This window comes from Hemicordylus capensis, chromosome 3 (genome assembly GCF_027244095.1).
Source record: "Hemicordylus capensis ecotype Gifberg chromosome 3, rHemCap1.1.pri, whole genome shotgun sequence".
NCBI lineage: Eukaryota > Metazoa > Chordata > Lepidosauria > Squamata > Cordylidae > Hemicordylus > Hemicordylus capensis.
Window position 1 is genome coordinate 246116218 of NC_069659.1, and position 22072 is coordinate 246138289.

The 22072-nt window shown below is 40.9% G+C and overlaps 1 protein-coding gene across 2 annotated transcripts in view; it reads left to right on the forward strand.

The window, feature by feature from the left end:
• Nucleotides 1–22072, forward strand: part of TBC1D12 (TBC1 domain family member 12) — a 70349-nt gene that overhangs the window by 11525 nt on the left and 36752 nt on the right. The window contains exons 2-3 of one of the 2 annotated variants that reach the window (XM_053308169.1): nucleotides 5164–5287; nucleotides 17516–17572. In XM_053308169.1, the coding sequence (XP_053164144.1) occupies nucleotides 5164–5287; nucleotides 17516–17572 (181 nt within the window). The remainder of the gene's footprint in view (nucleotides 1–5163; nucleotides 5288–17515; nucleotides 17573–22072) is intronic. The other variant, XM_053308170.1, reaches the window with a different exon arrangement.

Sequence of the window (22072 nt, forward strand, 5' to 3'; positions counted from 1 at the left end):
AATTAGCTCCACACAGAAAACTCGATAGAAAGTAGAGATTGCAGTTCTCCCCCACCCTGACATGCTAGCTTCCTGTGGGGGCGGGGTATTGAGAAGCATACCTTCATATGAGCCCTAAACCCATAGCCCATGGATTTCATAATATCTGAGAATTAGGGATTGTAAGGAAAAAGAGCCTGATAGCTCGGCACTGTCATGTTTTAAACCAGGGGTTTCAGCCTTCTTAAAGCAAGTGTACCACTGCTTTCTCAAAGCTTCAGCTCAGGCATGCCATACAAGTAGCCAAGAACTGGGCTCCCGCCCCCTGCTGGGAAATAAGGACTCTGGTGAAAAGAAAAAGAAAGAAAAGAAAAAGAAAGAAGAAACAAACCCATAACTCTACACTGTAGCTACTTTCATCTTCCTGACCTGTAAGCCTCCATGCACCACAGCATACCCCTGATCTGATCCTACCTCTCCAGTGTGTTCCCTAATTTTTTTAACCTGTGTGTGGAATGAGTTTTGTTCTAGGCAGCAGTATCAAGGCATTGGGTGCACACATGCATTCAGAGTGGAACCTTCCTGATTCAACCTGAGTGGGATCTAAAATTAATTGAGCGGACATCAAAACATGTGTGAGTGTTCGCACACACGCACACGCGCACGCCTTAGAGGGAATCCTGCACCTCTCTCTCCTCTTCACGGAACTAGCAATATGCTCCTCCTCATCCCACCCCTCCCTCAGCCTGACAGGCTTGGCAGTGAGGGATGCTGCCTGACATACCTCCCCTTCCCTCCTGGATGGGCAGCCAGCAATGTAGCATGTCACTGAGTCACGGAGGTAGGAGAGTTCTGTGTACCCCCTATGAGACTCTGAAGTATCCCCAGGAATTGAAAACTCTCGTGTTAAACACAAAGTGGCACTGGCAGCTGCACAAGTTGCTCTGCTTCTCATTCTTTAAGTAACAATGGAGTAGCACAGAGCTAGCTGACTGCATCATTTCAGTACTGTCTACAGTGCAGTCGTCCCTTCCCAACCCTGATTTTGAGTATATCCGAATAGGAAATCGTGACAGGTCTCTTCAACCATAACCTGAGTATCTGCGTTTGGTGAGGTTTTTTAGTGATTCGGGGAATCAATGTTTTGTATTTTTTCCCTTTATTTTTAGGTCCTTTTGTGGTCGTGGTTCTCCTAGCCCTGTTCTCCGTAGACTTCAATGCCTCACCAACTGCGAATTTGCCAACGGCAAGGTTTTGCCGGAACGGAACCCTAGCGGTTGGCAAGGGATGATTGCATTCCACATGTCTAGCTGCTGTAGCACAGTGTAATTTCTATTTAGTTGCTTGTCAGGTAGCAGCTGCTGTTTATCAAAGCAAGAAAGTGACAGATTCTAAGCCAGGTTTGGAATAGCTGTTCTATGTGCAGAAGCTGACTAATGCAACATGCTTAGAAAGCAGAATAATGCTTGTACAGCTACCTTGGAATCTGAATTCAGAGTTCAGCTTGAAGTTAGCTTACTGTTAAACTATTACTTCTTGTAAGAGAATGGATAAATACAAGGAATACTGTCCTGAGAAAATAACTTAAGTGGTTAGTTTGACTTGCAGCCAAATGTACTAGGTTCTTATTAAGCAACAAGTGAAATTCATCCCTTTCCACCACTCTACACCCCTTCCTACAAATCATCACAGCTTTCCTTTTCCAAAGTGCTACCTTATACTTTAAATGTGTGTCTCCTTTGGCTTGCAAAGTGGTAGATTCTGCAGGGACCCAGAACTTTCTTGCTGCCTTCAAGGCAAGATTGGTGTTGATAGATAAGCAACATCCCATTAGACTGGTTTCAGTTTTCAAAGTGCCTTTCTTATATCTGAAATACTGAGGGTCCTTTGGATACATGGTGGGTGAATCTGCAGTGGTGGCTGCTCCTATAAAGATCTACAATTTGAAATGGATAGTATATCTCTTAGAGCAGAATTTCTGTAGTTCCCCAAGTTACTCCTGTGATGTGGTGGGTTCAGTAGAGCAGATAGAGAAGTGCTAGTTTCCTCATAAGATTAAAAAAATCTGGCTTTCTTGTTTCACCTTCATATGTCTTAAATAAGTGCCATTCAAGTTACTATAAAATTATATATCTTAATCGGACTGTTTAGTGACTGGAGCCTATGCAGATACAAAATGGTGAGTACTACTCACCATTTTGGTGAGAGCAGCATCTGGGTACCACTGCTACAATAGGTGTTTTTATCTTGAGCAAAAAATAAAAAAATTATTGAACTGACTTCATAAAAACCCAGCAGGTTTTATCACTTGTGCTCCATGGTGGTGAGCATTCTTACTGACAGTTACGAGCATTAGGTTTTTGGAAAGTCCTTTTATAGTTTCGGTTTGCTGGATTCTTTCCCATGGCTGGCTATTTGTATAAAATGTTTGTTATCCTCCCACAGGATTAGAATGTGTTCTCACTTTCTCTGTAGAGAATTATGGAAGGCTCTGCTGCTTTAGAAGAAAATTGACATCTTTGTTCTGAAGGCTAGTGCTAGCATTCTGAATGTACTATGCAGTAATTGCTAACCAAAAGGAACGGAGAGGATAAAACATCCTTATATTCTTATACAGAAAGATCTAATTGTTTTAAAAGATAACTTTTAAGAACTTATGGATCAGCCATATAAACTAGTTGGAGAACATTTGCTTACTTGCTTACCACCATCAGGATAGATAGATTTATATCAAGTTTATTTTAAATAAAAAATTTATGACCAAGATATTTTTTATTTAAATGACTGCTTATATGTTGCTTTTCAAAAAAATTTCACAAAGCATTTTACACAGAAAAAGAAATAAGATGGTTCCCTGTCCCAAAAGGGACATTTGTGGTTGGACCAGTCTCCTTAGTTGTCTAGGCTGTTAACTTGAGTAAGTCTGTTGTACTGCTTACTCTTGACATGCTTTCCTTTTCTATTCAGGGAAGAATTTTTTCCAAAATATTCCCAGATTGGGCATCAATTTGTACCCAGAAGCCATGATAGTTCTTCTGTGGCAACTTGTGTGAGGAATATAGCTAGAAACTGAATAATGTCTTCCCTTATTTTTAGTCTGCCTCCGTTCTTTTGTTCTTTCTTTCTTTTTAACTAACTCCTGTGCCTTGGCCCATCCCAAACAACAATGCTATTATCTAGCCTGTGTCTTTGCTAACTGGGCAAAGAAGCACCTTTTTAACATGGTGTTTCTCTTTATTTAGCAGGGGGAGAGTAACTGGCCCTGTCCACCCCCAGCACAGTACTTCCAGTTACTGTTGCTGGTCTGTATCTTATGTTTATTTTTAGATTGCGAGCTGTTTGGGGACAGGGAGCCATCTTATTTATTTATTATTTATCTATGTAAACTGCTTTGGAAACCTTTGTTGAAAAGCAGTATATAAATATTTGTTTGCACATGTGACTTTAGTCTGCTTAGAAACAAACTAAAAGCCCAGAAAGCAAGGTAAAGTGTGCCTTCAAGTTGGTTTCGACTCCTGATGCCCACAGAGCCCTATGGTTTTCTTTGGTAGAATACAGGAGGGGTTTACCATTGCTGCCTCCCACGCAGTATGAGCTGATGCCTTTCAGCATCTTCATATATCGCTGCTGCCCAATATAGTAGCAGCGGGGATTTGAACGGGAAACCTTCTGCTTGTTAGTCAAACTGGCCGAACGGGCCAGAGGGAGGCATTTCAAAGGCCGGTGGGGGGGTGGGGAACCTCGGTGGACACACACACACACCTGCCGCCGCTTCCAGCAACTCCCCAGAGGGGAGTAAAGATTTATTTATTTATTTATTTATACAGAAATGGTCTGCAGGCCCCCCCCCCCAACATCTGTGGGTGTTTGGTCCGGGGTCAGACCAAATGGGGTGGTTCAGTTTAACCCCAAACTGTCGAACTGAACTGGTTCGACGTCGAACCTGTTCGCACACCCCTACTGTAAGTGTAGCAAGATTGCTATGAGGTTTAATTTTAACAATATTTTTAAAATGAGACATTTAGCATTTTATATTTTTAAAAATCTGACTTGTTTTTAAAAAGGGATTATTATCTACCCTGTCCGCCATTGCCTTCAGGTTTCTTTATAGCTGCTCTGTAGTAAATATTAAGTAGCACTGTGAAGTCTGTGTAGATTTTTCCATGAAATTAAAAAACTACTTTTCCAGTACAAAGAAAGTATCACATGACTATTGTACAAAGTTGCATGTGTGGCATTGTTGCTTGAGGTGTTATACAAGCAGGGATCCAGTGTAGAACAGGAACCTACAGGCTCTATGTGGAGAGTTTCAGGAGGTGGGTGGGGAGGAGAAAAAGGGACCCCCCCCAAGGTTTTCCATTGCTGTGCTGTGTAATTATAGAGGTTCAGGTTTGTGAATCTGAACACTTTATTGCTTAATAGCAGGTATAGTGGTGAAGGGGAGGAAAGTGTTCTCTTTTTCTTTCTCTGGAAACATCCTATGTAGAGAATGGAGGGGACCACAGAATGGCTAAGTATACTGCTGGGACACATACTTTCTCATAAACCTATGTAGCAAGTTGCAAATACAATGGTTTACAAGATGCTGCAAGCTTATGCTCAGTTCCATGCATATTGGTAGAAGTGCTAAATGCTTCCTGAACGTTAGATTACTAGTTCTCTTTGGAACCTGAATCCTTCTGTATATGGATACAGTTTGCTGTCACACTCACACTTGAACTATGTCAGATTTGAGAAGTTGGGCCTGTACAGGGCCAAAAATGTTGTCGTCACCACCCCCACTGAAACTTGCTATTCAGAAGTGTGTGTCTGTCCTAGCCATTCCCCCTTCTAGAGAAGCATGTGCCAGGAAGTAAGAAGAAAGATAATGAGAATTAATAGCTGAACTTTCAGCTGTATTTATTTTTGTGCTTGCTTTGCTCAGTACTAAAGAAATCCCCAGGTTTGCTGTAATATTCAATAACTAAACTTTCCCCGACTGGGAAAAATCTCAGGGACTGGTATACTAACTATGCATATGGCAACATATTCCTTCCCTATTCCGTATCTGAACTAAAGAAAAATGGCTGAAGATGTTCTTACTCTTCTAGAGTTCCTCTTTTGATGGATTGTTTAGGTTGAATAAACTAAACTGGAAATTTAACCCTGGCAAATACAACTAATTTATAAAACACTTTTTTCCAGGAATTTCTTCACAAAAAGGACAAAGGAACTCAAACCTGCTGTCCACAGTGCTCCTGGCTGGAAGCTATTTGGAAAGGTCCCACCAAAAGAGAACCTACAGAAAGACTCCAAAATAATTCAACAGGTGAATATCTGTAATGTGATATGCTAAAGCTTCTCATCTTGGTCTTTAAATTCCATAGATCAGATTGTTCTAAGGTAGATGTGGTGATCAAAGTAAATACAGATGACAGCTTCCAGCTAGTAGCTAATATTTTTGTCTATTTATTTGCTTTAACAAGTTACTGTAAAACCAAATAAAATTCTGAATAATTTTTCATAATGGGAAATGCTATGTGAACACTTATAACTAATAACAGAGAAAAAGCTATTTAGTTCTACATAAATAATAATAAACCTGCATCTTTATGGTGGCTGCATCATTTTTTAATTTTGATAGAATGAAGCATAAGATCATGGCTTAAACTTAAATTGAATTTCATAGATTAGTTCACACATGCATGCAATCACTAGGGGTTTTTTTCTACATGTTATTGCTATACACTTACATAAGAACATAAGAGCAGCCCTGCTAGATCAGGCCCAAGGCCCATCTAGTCCAGCATCCTGTTTCACACAGTGGCCCACCAGATGCTGCTGGAAGCCACAGGCAGGAGTTAAGAGCATGCCCTCTCTCCTGCTGTTACTCCCCTGCAACTAGTACTCAGAGGCATCCTGCCTTTGAGGCTGGCGGTGGCCTATAGTTCTCTGACTAGCAGCCGTTGATAGACCGCTCTTCCATGAAGTTATCCAAACCCTTCTTAAAGCCACCCAGGTTGTTGGCTGTCACCACATCTCGTGGCAGAGAATTCCACAAGTTGATTATGTGTTGTGTGAAAAAGTACTTCCATTTGTTGGTCCTAGATTTCCTGGCAATCAATCTCATGTGATGACCCTTGGTTCCAGTGTTATGTGAGAGGGAGAAGAATTTCTCTCTATCCACTTTCTCCACACCATGCATGATTTTATAGACCTCTATCATGTCTCCCTGAAGTCATCTTTTTTCTAAACTAAATAGCCCCAGGTGTTGTAGTCTTGCCTCATAAGAAAGGTGCTCTAGACCCCTGATCATCTTGGTTGCCCTCTTCTGCACCTTTTCTAGTTCTACAGTGTCCTTTTTTAGATGTGGTGACCAGAACTGTACGCAGTACTCCAGGTGTGGTCGCACAATTGTTTTGTATAAGGGCCTTATAATATTAGCATATTTATTTCCAATCCCCTTCCTAATGATCCCTAGCATGGAATTGGCCTTTTTCACAGTTGCCGGACATTGAGTCTACACTTTCATCGAGCTGTCCACCACGACCCCAAGATCCCTCTCCGGGTCAGTCACCAACAGCTCAGATCCCATCAGCATATACTTGAAGTTGGGGTTTTTTGTCCCAATGTGCATCACCTTACACTTGAGCAGCCAATATGTGAACTAACTCAATTGAAACATATTGTGTGTGTGTTGATAACAGAAGTTCTGACTTATTTATCTATTTTATTTATTATTTCTCTATGTAAACTGCTTTGGCAACTTTTGTTGAAAAGCGGTGTATAAATATTTGTTGTTGTTGTTGACTTGGGGTAGTTAGATTGTAAATCAAAGCAATTTAAACTGTCAAGGGAAAAGACTGGTTTAAATGAAGTTTCCTATTTTGAAATTCTTATTTCATGAACAAATTTGCATACTAACTAGCTATTAGAGCAAACAAAATGTTTTACTTTGCAACTAAATCAAGCCTTTATGCAACAGAGGAACATAATCCAGTCCACATAATCATTCCACATGCCTTTTGCATGACTGATTTCTGTTAGCTTAGAGACACACAATCTTCACTTGATTCTCTTGGTACACATGCATGGAATTTTGAGCCAATCCTATAATGCACACTACAAAAGATGCCAATCTTACAGTGCACACGACATTTCTCATTGAACAAAATAGGATTTGGTAAACACACATGTAATTGGGCTGTAAGTGTCTAGAACTGTCCCAAAGCCAATTTAATGGGCAAAATTAGTGTTTCTCCCTCACATAGAAAGTAAATGTTCATGCTGTTTGGTAGAGTCATAACAATTCATAGTTTGAAGCTGAACATATTGCAGAGCTCAGATAGTCAAGGGCATAAAATAGGGTATAAGATCACCCATATGGATTCAAGGGACTGTCCTGTTGAGATGATCATGAATTACTTTTTGGCCCATTCAAACATGTACATTCTTACTGTTTGCAGTCAATAGATGATGGGTGTGCGTGTGCACTGCATGGAGACTGCACAGTCAACTCCAGCTGAAATGATTTCATTTTCAAGATGTTGGGAAGTCTTTAAGATCTTACCACATCATCTAAATGGTGATGACCCTTTCCCCCTCCAGCCCTATATCAGATTCATCGAAAATTTTATGCTGGCTTTTTAAAAAGTGTGTGCTTTAAAAATAAACTTTAATTTTTCAGTTGTAGAAATACCAGTGATGCAATGAATCTTGAAGTTGTAATGTCTCGCGGTTGAACTACTGTTTCCTGCATAAGTGTCAAAACATGAATGACTGAATGCACGCTTATTGAAAGAAGTTGTTGAATAACTTGAAAGTAATTGCAAATTATAAAGATGATCTGTTTCCCTTGTATAACAAGGATATCCACATAAACTAGCTCAGGAAGTCCTGTAATGGTAGATGTATCTCATGTTTGGCAGCAGAATTTGGAACAGGTAAGTAACTGAGATGGAGATTCAGTCCCAAGTTGTAATATGATAACTTAAAGTTAATGGAAAGTTAAAGGGACCTAAATAGCTTCTGGTCCCAGTGCTTTTTATGCCAGTAAATAAACATAAAAGCTATGCCTATTTCTGCGGCAGAACTATGGGTGGAATCCTGAAAAGCAGAAGAAATCTCAAAAGGGAAACTTCCTTGTTCCCCCAACCAGTAGGTGCAGTTTTTGAAGAGTACAGGAGGAAACTAAATATTTCAGGGAGCTGAAGCGGGAGGGGAGCAGCTGGCCCCAAATGGGCAAAGGCTCCTGCTTGTGGTGACGCTGCCCAGTTTTTGACAATTTCCAGTTCCCTCTGTACCCTCCCCCCTCCCCATGATACTACATCTTGCACTATTCCAGAGGGTCCTTTGATCTAGAGGGGGCTGCAATGATGAGAGAGTGAATAGGAAGGTTGTAGATATAAATCTGAGGATACAAGCTTCCTTATTGAGAAGTACAAGCACAAATTGTGATGTGGTGCAAGCAGGGTGGATTTGATTTAAATCAAACTGATTTAAATCAAGATTTAAATCATGATTTAAATCACTAGCAGGGTGGATAAAAATAAAAAAAATCCGATTTAAATTAAAAAAATCGGATTTTTTTATTTAAATCGGATTTTTTTATTTAAATCGGATTTTTTTATTTAAATCGGATTTTTTTATTTAAATCGGATTTTTTTTATTTAAATCGGATTTTTTTTATTTTTATCCAACCTGCTAGTGATTTAAATCGTGATTTAAATCAGTTTGATTTAAATCAAATCCACCCTGGGTGCAAGTACATCCAGGATTGTGGTGCCAGATTTGTAGCCTCCGTTTTTTTAAAGGCTGGGGAAACATATCTCCTAACAAGAATAAATCATGTGCACCTAGGATCATTTGCCTTTTTGATCCATTAGCATGTTGCAACAAACCTCTCACCTTTGGTAATTAAGAGAATGGGGTTCTTGCTTGTCAGTTTTAAATGAGTCTTGTGTTATCTCCCATATTATTGTACAGCAAAAATATATTTACTTGGTCGGTCTGTTGTATGTATAATAGTGAAATATACAACTTGTTTATGTAACTTGTTTCCAGAAGTAATTGGTAAAACTAATTTGTGATAAAGGTGAACACTATTTAAACCTGTATTTTAGCATCACTGAACTTGTAGGTTCAATAAGGCTTTCATACTGTGGTTTTTCCCCGCTGTGGTTAGACATGAAGTCTTGTAGTGCTCTTGAAACTGTTGGCAAACCCTACAGCTAATAAACCTGCTTGTGGAATGATATGCTAAGATAAAAACAGAATGAGATGTAATGCTTTAAACATAATATAGTAATATTCCAGATGTTGTTAGCTTATTAAATTAAGAACCTGTTTATGTAAATTTATTTAGTAATGACTTTTGTTCCAGGGCTCTTAAATGTTAATCACATATGATTGTAGTGTCATTAATATAAAGGTTAACATTAGTAGTAGTAACATTTTTCTTTGAAGTAAATAAAGTTGAGTTGCATTTTGTGTAGTTATACAGCAGCTTCTCAGTTTATTTACATTGGTCTTTTGAGTTGTGTTTCTTTGTGCCTGTTCATATGTTTAACACAAATTTCACTTCTTCTGAATGCACGACAAGGCATGTAGCACATCATTTTAAAGCCTCAAGTAGGTAAAACAGTAATGAAGATGGCTCAAACTCCTTGCTTTTGGAGCCACACACAGGGTGTCATCTCTTGTCTGACTCTTTCCTCTCAAGACAGACATACTGAATCTCTGAAAGTTTCTGGAGGATGGGACTATATTCAGTTGTCTTCTAGAAACAGCTGTTTGGGAAGTAGTAAATCAAAAAGCAAGAAGCCTGTGGAATATGAATGCTTTCCTGATGGGATAGTAGCTGGAAAGAAATGCAGCTGGATGTTGCTATTGACTAAATGTGTTAACTTGGACAGTAGCCCAATTCAGACATTAGGTGTGGGGTGTGTGTGTGTTCATTCGTTCTGTCTCTGTTTATATTAAAAGTGAATCTGTGTACAGATCCCTCAAATGTATGGTACAGATCTGGGGCGTGATCCGTTGAATCTATTAGAATGGGTTCTGCTCCTGCGCTGAAGCCTGTTGTTGTGAAGTACCACATCTCCTCTCGGCGCTTGCGCCCTGCCCCATGTGACCACATGCCTATTTAAGGCGGGAGAAAGCACCAGCACTTCAGCTCCTTTGTGGCCGCCGTAGCAATCGGTTCCTCGGTCACTGCAGCTCCTTGTTCTGATTCCTTGATCTTAGCGAATTCTGTATATTTTTTTTAAAATGTTTTATCTGCTGTTTTGACCTTTGGACTGTTTTAGACTATATATTTTGTGTAATCGGCTATTTGAGGTGAAAGATCAGACTGATAGTTTGGTTTTGAAAATCATCATCTTTATTGTTACAGTCGTTCAACCAGCAACTGTTTTGAAAATGGAACAGCAATGGATGACCCTAAACATTTAGAAAAGAAAACAGATAAAAATACTTTTGTATGCAGCTCTAAATGCAAAGTGAAGTTACCCTTGTAAGATGGCCATGACTTACGTTTGCTGTGTCTGGGGAAGCCACAACACCTCTGCTTGTAAGATTTGCCAGTCCTTTTCAAAGCAAATGCGATTCAACCAGGAGCTTCATAAGTTCCCCTGGTCCATCTAAAGAGGGAGCTCCTCCGTCTTTGATTTGATTTGATTTGATTTGATTTGATATACCACGCTTCCAAAATGGCTCAGGGTTGTTCACAGCATGATAAAAACAATTAAAACAGATTAACAATTAAAATCAAACTATTAAAACACAATAAAACCAATAAAACAGCTAAAAGCCCTGAAAATCAGGGCAACAATTTAAAACAGTTAATCATGTAAAACCTGGAAGGCCAGGCCAAATAGATAGGTTTTAAGGGCTCTCCTGAAGGACGGCAATGATCTCAAATTACGAATTTCTGCCGGGAGTGCATTCCACAGCCCAGGAGCAGCTACAAAGAAGGCCCGCGTCTGCGTCACCACCAGACGAACTGGTGGCAACTGGAGACGGACCTCCTCAGATGATCTTAAGATGCGGTAGGGATAATGCAAAAGAAGGCGCTGTCTTAGGTAACTCGGACCTAAGCCGTTCAGGAACTTGGACCTCAGCTGTTCAGAAGCCGTTTAGTCTTCTGATAAGGATGGCTGGATGGCTCGAAGGTCGAGGCTTTGACCAAGTCTAAACCCTCGTAACCTACATTTAAGTCTCCAAAGGTACTGAAACGGCATGGAGACTTAATGGTGGATGCTTCAGAGCACGCAAAAGAGAAAAAGAAATCATTGACATCGAAAGCAATTCCGTCTCTGACTTTGGCTCAAGAAGTAGTTTTTGTGTTGATATCAAGACCATAGACTCTGACCGCGTCAAAATCGAGACAATCAACGCTGAAGCAAACAGCTTTGGTGCTGGTGTTGACATCGAAAGATCCGTCCTCAACATCAACAGGTGCCGTCCATGTCCATGCATTGGCATCGAAGGAACTTGTCATTGCAGCATCTGCATCGACACAAGCTTTGTCTGCTGCATCACTCTCAGCATCGAGATCATCGATGCCGAAGCCTCTATTCCCGCTAGTGTATAAGTCAGCACAGATAGAGTGGTTTTTCTGTCCCCAGCAGTAATGCCGAAGTCCCCATCGACACCAAAGGCAAAAACAGTTGACCTTGACATTGAACACACCAGTTTTATGCCGAGTACTGGTTACTTTCGAGGTTGAAGATGAGGACTCTCCTGTTGTTGAGGAAGTGAGCATGTTGGATCCCAACACAGCATAATCCCTACTACCTGTGTTGGACTCCAACACTACCACCCCTTCAACTTTTAGAAGTTTTCCACACTTGGAAGAGGGGTGCATTCTCTGCCTCCAGATACTGCCTATTCAGCAGCGTCTTGTACAAATCAACAAGTGCCCTATGCATTAATGGCAGCACAGTTGGCCACTTTGTCATCTTGGCACACGTGTGGATTCTCTCATGGCATTTCACCTGCTGGACAAGCAGGTGTCTTTGGCCAATCTTCTCCAGGAATGGCTTATGACTATGATGAAGGCAGGTCGTTGAGGGTTCAATAAAAACAGTCCTCTGGCCAGAGTTTATTCTCAGATGCTTCCAGTGCACACGCTGGCTGGGGAAGATGCTCCTCCTCTAATACCGAGCAAAGTCTTGGACAGTAGCTGCAGCCACACGGACCCTAGCAAAATCTCCTCCCCCACCAAAACCTGTACAGGTTGCAAAATAGACCCAAACCAAGGAGAAGCAAGTATTGTCTACAGCTATCCAGACAGACCCTTGGGAGCCCACAATTCCTAAGCCTCCCAATATCTCCCTCAAGGGAGCATCAGTGCATTTCTCCCCAGCACCTTCAGGTAAGAGTCACCATGGTTCATCAGATTTTGAATCTGACAGTCTACCGACCCTGACCCATCACCTGATGTGACAATGCCTTCACATGTATCCCCTACTGAAGAAATGAAGGCTTATCATGTCCAACTCAAGATGGCTGCTGCACTGGGTCTTGATCTAAAATCACAGGTGTCCACAATTGATGACCCAGTATACAATTTTATGGCAAAGTCCTTGACTGCACAGCCTGTCTCCTTGCCTCTCTTGTCAGTAATTTCCAAGGCAGCTCAATGTCCTTGGGAAGTTCCACACTTCCACTCCGACCTCAAAGACTAGAAGACCTATATAGAGTGCAAGAACACGATAACACTTACCTGCTGAAACATCCTGTACCAAACTCCCTCATAATAGACTACTCAACTTCTTCTAGGTTGGGTAGGCATCACACAACTCCTGCAGATAAAGAGGGAAAGAAGTTAGATGTGCAAGGAGGAAAGATATATTGATGGCATGTTTATTGGTGAAAATAACCAACTATTCAGCCTGCATGGTTAAGTACAGTTATTGCCTTTGGGACACCTTAGGACAGGATTTGGATTCTCTCACCAGAAGAGTTCAAGGCTCACTTCAAGAAGTTGTTACAAAAGTCTGCAGACTTGACGTGTCAGGAATTGAGTATGGCAAAACAGATGACGGAATCAGAGTCTAGAGTCATGAGTGCATCTATTACTTTGAGACACCATGGCTGGCTACGTTCAGCAGCTTTGCAAGTAGACATGAAAGACAAAATCAAAGGCCTCCCATTTGATAGAAAAGGTCTGTTCTCAGAACAGACGGATGCTACAGTGGAGAAGCGCCAAAAAAAAAAAAAAGAGTTCACTGCAAAGACTTTTACTTCAACTTTTTCTCCCTCTTATGTGGCCATATCCAAGATTTACATCCATCCACGCTCCAGCTTCAGACATCAGGACCACAGGGATTTCTGGAAAACCTACCAACCATCTATTAGACCCCCCTGAACCTCCCCTCTGCTGTAGTGCTCAAGTCATCTTCATGGAACTTGCCTATTGCTCCAAATATGTTTGACTGCTTTGGTGGTCTCCAAAGAACTGAAGTGCTGGCGCTTCCTCCTACTTTAAATAGCCACATGGTCACATGGAGCGAGGCATAAGCGCTGAGAAGAGCTGTGGTACTCAACACCGACAGGCTTCAGCGCAGGCGCAGAAACTATTCTAATAGATGACAACGGATCACTACCAGATCATCAGTTACAGGTGAGCAACCTGTTTATAAGAGGTGTATTACTGTATGTGTTGAACATAGCTGGTGTATAACTGTACATGTGTTCAGATCTGTTTCTATATACACACTGTACACAGACTGCACATGTGTTGAACTTAATATGTGAATAGGGCCTACTATATTTGGCAATGGCCAAAGCAAAAAATTCCATTGGGTCAGAAGTCTACCAATATTTTTGTCACTTTCTTTCAGGACAGTGGTCAGGATCCAAAGAACTATGAACTTGGGTGACTCCCAAGGGATCTTTAAACTTAAACAGTAGTCTGCTGTCTTTAAAATGGATGTGATTTTCAGAAGCAGGTGGTGATTATTGTCTGCAAAGCTGTTCTCAAAATGGTTTACATGGGGAGAGGCAGAGGAAAGGTGCCTGCCTGCCCGCCCCAAAGAGCCCCTAAACTCTTTTTAGATTGTTTCTCTTTTTGGACACCAGCAACTGGAGGAATACTGTGTTGGGGTTGAATAGGGACAGTTGCTTTCCTCCTGTTAAATATGAGACCCACCACTTCAGAAGGTGCCATTTTGCTCAGGTAGCAGGGATACATTCAAAGGAGGGCGGGCTGGGGAGGGGAACCCCACAAACAATTGCACTTGGCTGGTACAAGTGCTTTCTGTGAAGCCAAGCACCTATGGTTTTTCTAAGTAGTTAAAGCATTTAAGGAAATATACTTAATAATGTCACTGAGCAGCAATATTACTCGTCAATTCTATTTTATTTTTGAAATGATTTATTGTAACTAGCCAGTTTTCTCTCTTTCATCTGTACAAATAAATATGTGGGTTGACTATCAAAGTCTTAGGTTTTTAAAATCTGCTCTAACAACTGAGGTGAAAGGATGTATTGCTTCATAGTTTCTCACTAACAGTTTCTCTTTTTGGTGGGAGTAATAGCAATCCCTGAAATCAGCTATTCTACTTCCTCTTATTTTAAAAACTGATTTGGCTCTTTTTGCTCATCTCTTCCTTGCTTGATCTACTGACACTATCTCTGTACAGCTTTATGGTTGCAGATGCAATTTTAGCTGCTTTGAGGTCAGAATCTTTACTATTTTTCATGGGGGGCACTTTGCAAACCTCCCCCCATAAAATTTTGTGACCATACTCCTGCACCACCACCCTGGCCCTCGCTTCCCACTAACTCCACTTGGGATGCATATATGTGCATGTGTGTATTCTCCATGATCCCATTTGGCCTGTATTCTCCACGGCCACCGTGGATTTATCCAACCCAGCTGCCCTCGCCTTTCAAACCTTCTGCACTAGAATCTCTGTTGGTGGCAGTAGCCTGTACTCTCCCCTGCTGCCTGTGGCTGTGCTTGGCTTTCCCCAGCGCCCCTTCTGAAAGCAACCCCATCCATTAAAGCAACACCAGATATCTTTGTCCATGATCTCTGGTGGCAGCAGCAATAGCAGCCTGTAGTCTTCAGCCACCTGTAGCTCTGCTCTGCTTTTTCCAGCTTCTCTCCTTACAGCAGCCCTGCTTGGTGATCTCCTGTTGGAAGCATCTTCTTGTATTCTCCTCTTGAGGAGGATACAGGCTGCTGCAATGATAGCCATCATAGGTGTTTCCCTTCTACAGTGGAGGATACACTTGGAAAATGTTTCATCAGGACTGCATGAATACACTCTGTTCACTTCTGGTTTCACGTTCTATTCACCTCCCCTATTCCTTCATTTCCCCCCAAATTCTCCATTCATTCATTGGTCTTCTCTAGCCCAATTCAGGCATTATGTTGTACGAGTGTACAGATGTTTGTACACTTGTACACAGGATTGTGTGAATGTTAAAAGTGAACCCTTCAAATGCATGATATAGTTAGGAAGTATATTTTTGTACCTGTACCCTCGTACAAGTGTTTAGCATAATGTGTGAATAGACTTAATGTCTTTGAACTTTTTGCGGGGGGCAGCATGGGCTTGACACGTGTGTGTGTGTGTGTGTGTGTGTGTGTGTGTGTGTGTGTTGCATGTACATTGCCTGCAGAATAGGATTGATCAGGTCTACTACCTCTCATCCCCATAAAGTGCTGTTAATTTGTTCATAGAATACAATTAGAAGTTATGATTAACCTTCATGGTATCTTTGACCTAGGTAGTGGTGGTTCTTTTAACCTGATTAAAATAAAAAATGATTTAAAAAAATGTATCAGCCCCGGTCTCCTCAGTGGTATATGATTAACCTCTTACTAGATAACTAGTAAGGACAAATGGAATAAAGGAGGACAAATGGAATAAAGAGGAGTGTAATCACTAGGTCTGCAAAGTCTAGCCTGGCTTTCTCTAGGCTTCTGCTAGAGAAGAGGATTTGCCTTGGCTAATGTGACTGGTACCGAGGAATTTGGCTCCCTCTAAAATAGGGAGCCTCTTTGGGCTTGGAGCATGCTGTTGTATTCAGGGTTTATTGTCTACCTGTTGAAGAGTTCTCCTCAGTATATCTGTGGTTCTTTCCTTCCATCTGATATGAAGGCTTGACTGGTCACAACCTGTACAACCTCTTCAGGATTGCTTTTAGGATTACACAGGTTGCTTATTAGCGAGACAACTCCTATATTTGTTCCAGCTTCTGAATTTGTCTTTATAAATACCAGAGGGGAACCCCACCACCACCCCAAAAACGCTTTACAAATCTGAAATTTTAGAGAGGCCTTATTTTGGAAAATTCTGAAGCCCACTGATCAGGATAGTATGATATGGTTCTGAAGGCCTGAATGGATGGTGCTTTTGGCTTTCCTATTTGAATGTGTGCATATTTATTTAGGCTGTTGAGTAACTTGATGCTTTAAACTTGCATGGTGATGCAGGATCATTCTTGGTAGAGCTTCTGAGTAATGGCATTTGACAAACTGGGTGTGTTTGTCTTCAGCAGTTCTCTTTAATAAATATTAAACTATGACATATATCACTTGGCTACTAGTTTTTAGGGATCTGTACGAACCTGTTCGGAGGCGGGGGGATAACTTTATGGGCAGGGGAGGGTACATTTACCCCCCCCACACACACACACTCACTCACTCACTCACTCACTCTTCTTCCCCCCCCCCCACACACTTCCCCTGCCGGCGCTCGCTTAAAATCAGTTTGGTGCGGTGGCAGCTGACCTCCCTGCCGCCCTGTCCGGTCCGAGAAGCAGATGGAGCTGCGGAGGTACGCTGCCGTCCTGCCGGACCAGTTTTTAAGCAAGCGCCAGTGGGGGAAACATGGGTGGGGGGGAGTGCACCCTTCCCCACCCTTAAAGTTATTCCCCCTACCTTGGAGAAGCTGCTGCCAGTCTGTGTAGACAATACTGAGTGAGATGGACCTATGGTCTGACTCAGTATATGGCTGCTTCCTATGTTCCTGTGTTCACCTTCAAACTGGCCCACGCTGGTTCAGTGCACATCCCTGCTAGTTTTAGCTAGGTGGCTTTCTGATTGTGACCAGAAAACATAAATACAGGATTGAGAATGAGAAAGTCAGTTTTTGCTGGCAGAAGCAAAATCTCCGAAAGAAGTTATACACAGGCTTAAAATGTGAAGAAGCTGAAGCATTCTAGTCTGCATAATAAAGTTCATTTATATGTCCTTCATATAAACTGTGGAAGGTATAACAAAACTTTCGGTGAACATATAAGCATCATTACTCTGTACACTGCATCTGTTACATATTCTGCTTGCTTAATTTGCTTTCTAACTCTAGTTTAGAATTTTTGTTACTGTTGTGAAAAAATTGAATTTTGGTGTGAGTGGGTTGCAGGCTACATAATGACCCAGCCTCAACTCCCTTCTGAATTGTTCTCAAGCATGCTTAAAAAAGGAAGATGTGTCAGTGCTGTGCAAACTATAAAGGAGAACTTTTGCATGTATATTGCTATATATTAATGACTGTCAAATATTTCTCTAAGGATTTACTTCTGTTTTTCTCATTAGGATGAAAGTTCTGGCAGTGTTGCATCAGTATCTACACTCAATCTATTAAACACGGGGGTATGAAATTTAATATTTTTCTATCATGTTCTATGCCTTGCATGGGATCTTTTTAGTAATCATTAAAGTAGATGGCATATCACATTATCGTAGCATGAGTTAACAGTACTAACACATCAAGTCATTGAATATCATTACTGAAAAGCAGGCTTACTCATTGCCCTCACTCACAGTTTGCAATATTGATATGGATTTTCTTTCACTTCTTTCATGTAACATTTGTCCCCACTTACTGTTGTAGTTAAATGAAATATGCTTGAACCTAGTATTGATTGATCTCCTAAGAACCTCAGACTTTTCTTGCATTCCCAGCATATCTTATAGTATACAAATGTAACTGTATAGCATCACAGTCTCTGGTTCCATTGCGAAATTGGATAACTTATTGGTTGCTGAACTGCCTAGTGAAAAATGCACATAGACTGTTGAAGAGAAACCATGCCACAGTTTTGTTTAGCAGCAAAAGTTGCAATACAATGCAGGGAGAATCTCTCAATGTCATCTTTACTTCAGGAGGAGGTGCTTATTTGTTCTCTTTTCTTGAGAGTAGTATGGAACAAGAATAGAGGCATTTGAACAGAATAATATGGGGTCAGAGTCTTCTATACTGATTATTCTCCTCGCCCCACCAAATATGCTTCTAGATCATAATGTGTTAGCATCCCTATCCTGCTAGTAACAGAATTGGAAGCATATTATGATGCAATTATATTTTGTCAAGATGTAGGAAAGCCAATTTTGCTGCATATATTCCCCCTTTTCATTCTCTCGCTCTGTCTTGTTGGTGATGAGTTTATTTTTCTGCCCACAAATATTTGCTTGGGTTTTGTCTTTGTGTTTGTTTTTTGTTTGTTTTTTGTTTGCCTTTTAAGTAATTTCCTGAAGCTATTAAAAATGGGGAGCAAATCCTTAGTTTTGGTGTTTTCATTTGTTTATAGCCAGGTAAAATTGTCCTGATCTGTTAGTGTCTTGAATGCTGAAATATTCTATTCAGAATACAAAAACCAGAATAGTCCATGCATTCATTACATCTGCACCCATATTGGGTATTTTGTTAATCTTCTAGGAACTCTGAACTGTCTTGTACTTCTATTTCCCAAGCATGGAAGCTAGAACCAGGGGCCTGGATTCTAGGAAATGCTGCGGTGCCTCTTCCAAATATAAACAGAGTAACAGGAATGCAAGGTTTCTCTTCATTCTTTCCTCAGACCCTCTTAAGATATAACTAATGGATGGGGCTAATGGATTTATTACAGAGATTCATTTTTTACAGAGAAAGGATACTACTGATGAGAACAGGCAGAGCTGGGAAACTGGAGATTCCTGAGTACATAAAACCTGATTTCTATCACCATCACCCAGTTCTGGAGTTGGTAGTATATAGTACTATAATGTTGAAGACTTTAATGGATAAAAATCACTGACCCAAGCAGGTCTGATTGGAGTTGGGGATCTTTAGTATGCTGCTACACTCTTCTCATTTGGATGTTTGGAGCAGCTGCACACTTGACACAGCAATCATGTTTGCTGTGGGCACACCATATTTTATACCAGTGTTTCCTCCAGCAAACACATCAAATATGGAAGATAGAGATGCAAACTTAAACACCTATGTTACATGGATCGGGAACTTCAGCTTAATCTTTGTAGCATATTGGTCCAGTGTTGTTCATGGGCATTGTCTCTTGACAACCCCTTGCCTTGTTTGAAAATTCCTCAGGAAGTTTTGGCTGATGCCCCCTCCCCCTTGTCAATGGCCAAGGAGCCAACTCCTCAGATTCTTCTCTCAGAGCATGAAGAGCTGAGCTTTGTGCAATCTACCCCCGATCATAACCGTTCCCTTTCCAGAGAGTCTGGCTGTCACAACCCTTTCTCAGGTCATTCTGCTGTGTAAGCAAATGGTTTACACTGTGAATTGCATTCTGTACCTACCCATTATTAGAAAAGCTCAATGCAGTTTACAAGATTTTTTCATAAACATTATGAAAGACTAAAGTACATGTACAGTTTGAAAATATAAACCAGGGCATGATCCAAGGTCACACTCCTCCATGGGCCAAATGATAATTGATTCCATGATTGCCCAATAGGGCCCCCCACTGGGAAGCACATGTTTTGTGTTTTGTTGAAAGTTATCTTTTTGATTGCACAGTTCTCTTGTAATGACCAGCCTCATACAAGACAGAGCCTAACTAAAAACTTGTAATATTTGAAAGGATAATACAGTCAAACGTTAACACGAAATTCTCACACAGTGATACTATGGTCTCTATGAAAATTGTGAGTTTTTAAATGCTAAAGGCATGGGAACCCTGATTAAATGTCCCAGAATAGGCAGAATGCTTCAGAAACTAAAACCAGATAATTGTGTGTTTGCAAGAGACACACCGTGTAAATGTAGAGGCAAGACCTCTAAGACACAAATGGTTTAGAGAGCACTGCAGAGCGAGCAACAGGCAAATCCAAATCATGGGTGTTGCCATTACCTTCTCAAAAAATGTCACCTTACAGATCACAGAAATGAAACATGATCAGTGGGGAGATGCCTTCTTTGAAAGGGCATCCGGAGGGGAGCATTTTATCTTGGAACTGATTCATGCACCGCATGCACAGTGCAGGCACAATTTTTGGAAGTGGTCTTAGAAGACCTGTCTAGATTCCAGGTAGGAGAGCTGTTTCTAGAAGAGAAATTGGCACATTAACCTCTGAATTGTAGTGATAGGAAGTCCGCCAAGGACAAATAGTATATTAAGGACAACTGCAATGTTGGGGGGAAATGGGCTAACAGATGCATGGCTCTCATTAAATCCATACACTAACAGTTAAACTTCCTGTTCTAGCCACCATCAATCTTATTCTAGGATAGATTGTATTCTAAAACAGCCCTGTATAACATAAGGCCATGGAGGCTGGATCTGGCCCGCGGGGGCATTTTTGCTGGCCTGCATGTAGCTAGCAAATGCAGGAGCCACAAAGAACTTGACATTTGTGTGGGACTGGCATAGTCAGGTGCCCCACTGGCTGAGCAGAGACAGGGCTTATTTTCTGGCCACTATCCTTCATTAAAATTGTAGGCCACTGCGTGGAGGAAAAGACCCACAAATAACAACTAGTGATTTTTAAAATTTAATTAGAATCTTTGCTACAATAATTAATGCACTAATTGACCTTGGTGCCTGCTCCCCAGGCCATGGTTGTTTCAGGCCCACTGGGGCATTTGAGTTGTGTAGCTCTATTCTAAAACCATTGCATGTTTGCTAACCAAAGCTGACATAGGGCAATTAACCCCCTCAGACCATTGATAAGTGACACTCCAGATGCAGTTGCACGGCATGAAACACTCTACATCATGGATACTCAAATTTTTGCTTATGTTTTTAAAAAGGGGAGGTCATCAGAAAAAATAATTAGATCAAAAAATTACAACCCATGCATACTGAAAGTTGCATGCTGTTGGTGTTTAACAGTTTTATGACTCTGTAGGATATACAGCAGCTTCTCTTCTAATTGTTGGAAGGGATGTCAAGGCAAGGGAGCCTTATTTTGCATGCAGTGGACTTGTGCATTTGACATTCAGAAATATTGAGTGGGGGGTCTTTGTGGAGATTCCTGTGATCTTGTTACGCAGCTTTATCTGATGTTTTTGGGAATTCATTTCAATGTTGAAGAGGTCCATTACAAAAGCTCTCACTTACTATGTAACAGTGGCTAGGATACAACTTGTATAAAACTGCAGAATACCATAATTACCAGCCATTAATCAATGGTATAAACAACCATGGAACAATGCCTTAATGGACAAACTGTCACAACTGTTATGAACCTTCTGAAGGGCTTCCAGTTCAGACTGTCTTATTGAACACCGATATCCACTCACCCTATGCAAATAGGCTTCTGGCCACCCAACATATCTTTAATGGGCACATTAAATTTAGAAAAATGTTCATTCTTCATGATACAAAACTGCTCATCTGAACTACTTGTTTCTTTTCTTAGAATGCTAATCAGTATTTATCATTTTGTACTGTGCATTGTACAATGCTTTGTTTTTCTCTGAATGCTTTATTGCTGTTTTCATCTGTCAAAAATCAGAAAATTGATTGAAAAAAGCAAAATTACTAGGTTGTTATGCTTGCACTCAAAGGGTTCTCTTTTTGGCAATGACCTACTCATCACTGAAAGAGCCTTTTTGTGTGTCTTAGCATGTATAGAATGATGAGCAGGACTTCTTCATAGATCTTAATGAATGAGAAGGCCCTACCCTAAAGGCTGCTAAATATGTTTTCTGTCATATATGATATGCTGGGTTTGTTGCTATCTCTCTCCCCCACACTTCACAGAATAGAAGGGTTGGCAACTGGCAGTCCTCGGGCTTTGTTTTTCTTTCCATTCTTAGGTTTCTATCTGCTAGAGAGGCAATGTGCCATTCAGTCTTGAGGAACATAGTGTGTGTTCTGCATTTTTTCCTTTTGGTTTGTGTATACCTTTAGCTCCTTGAAA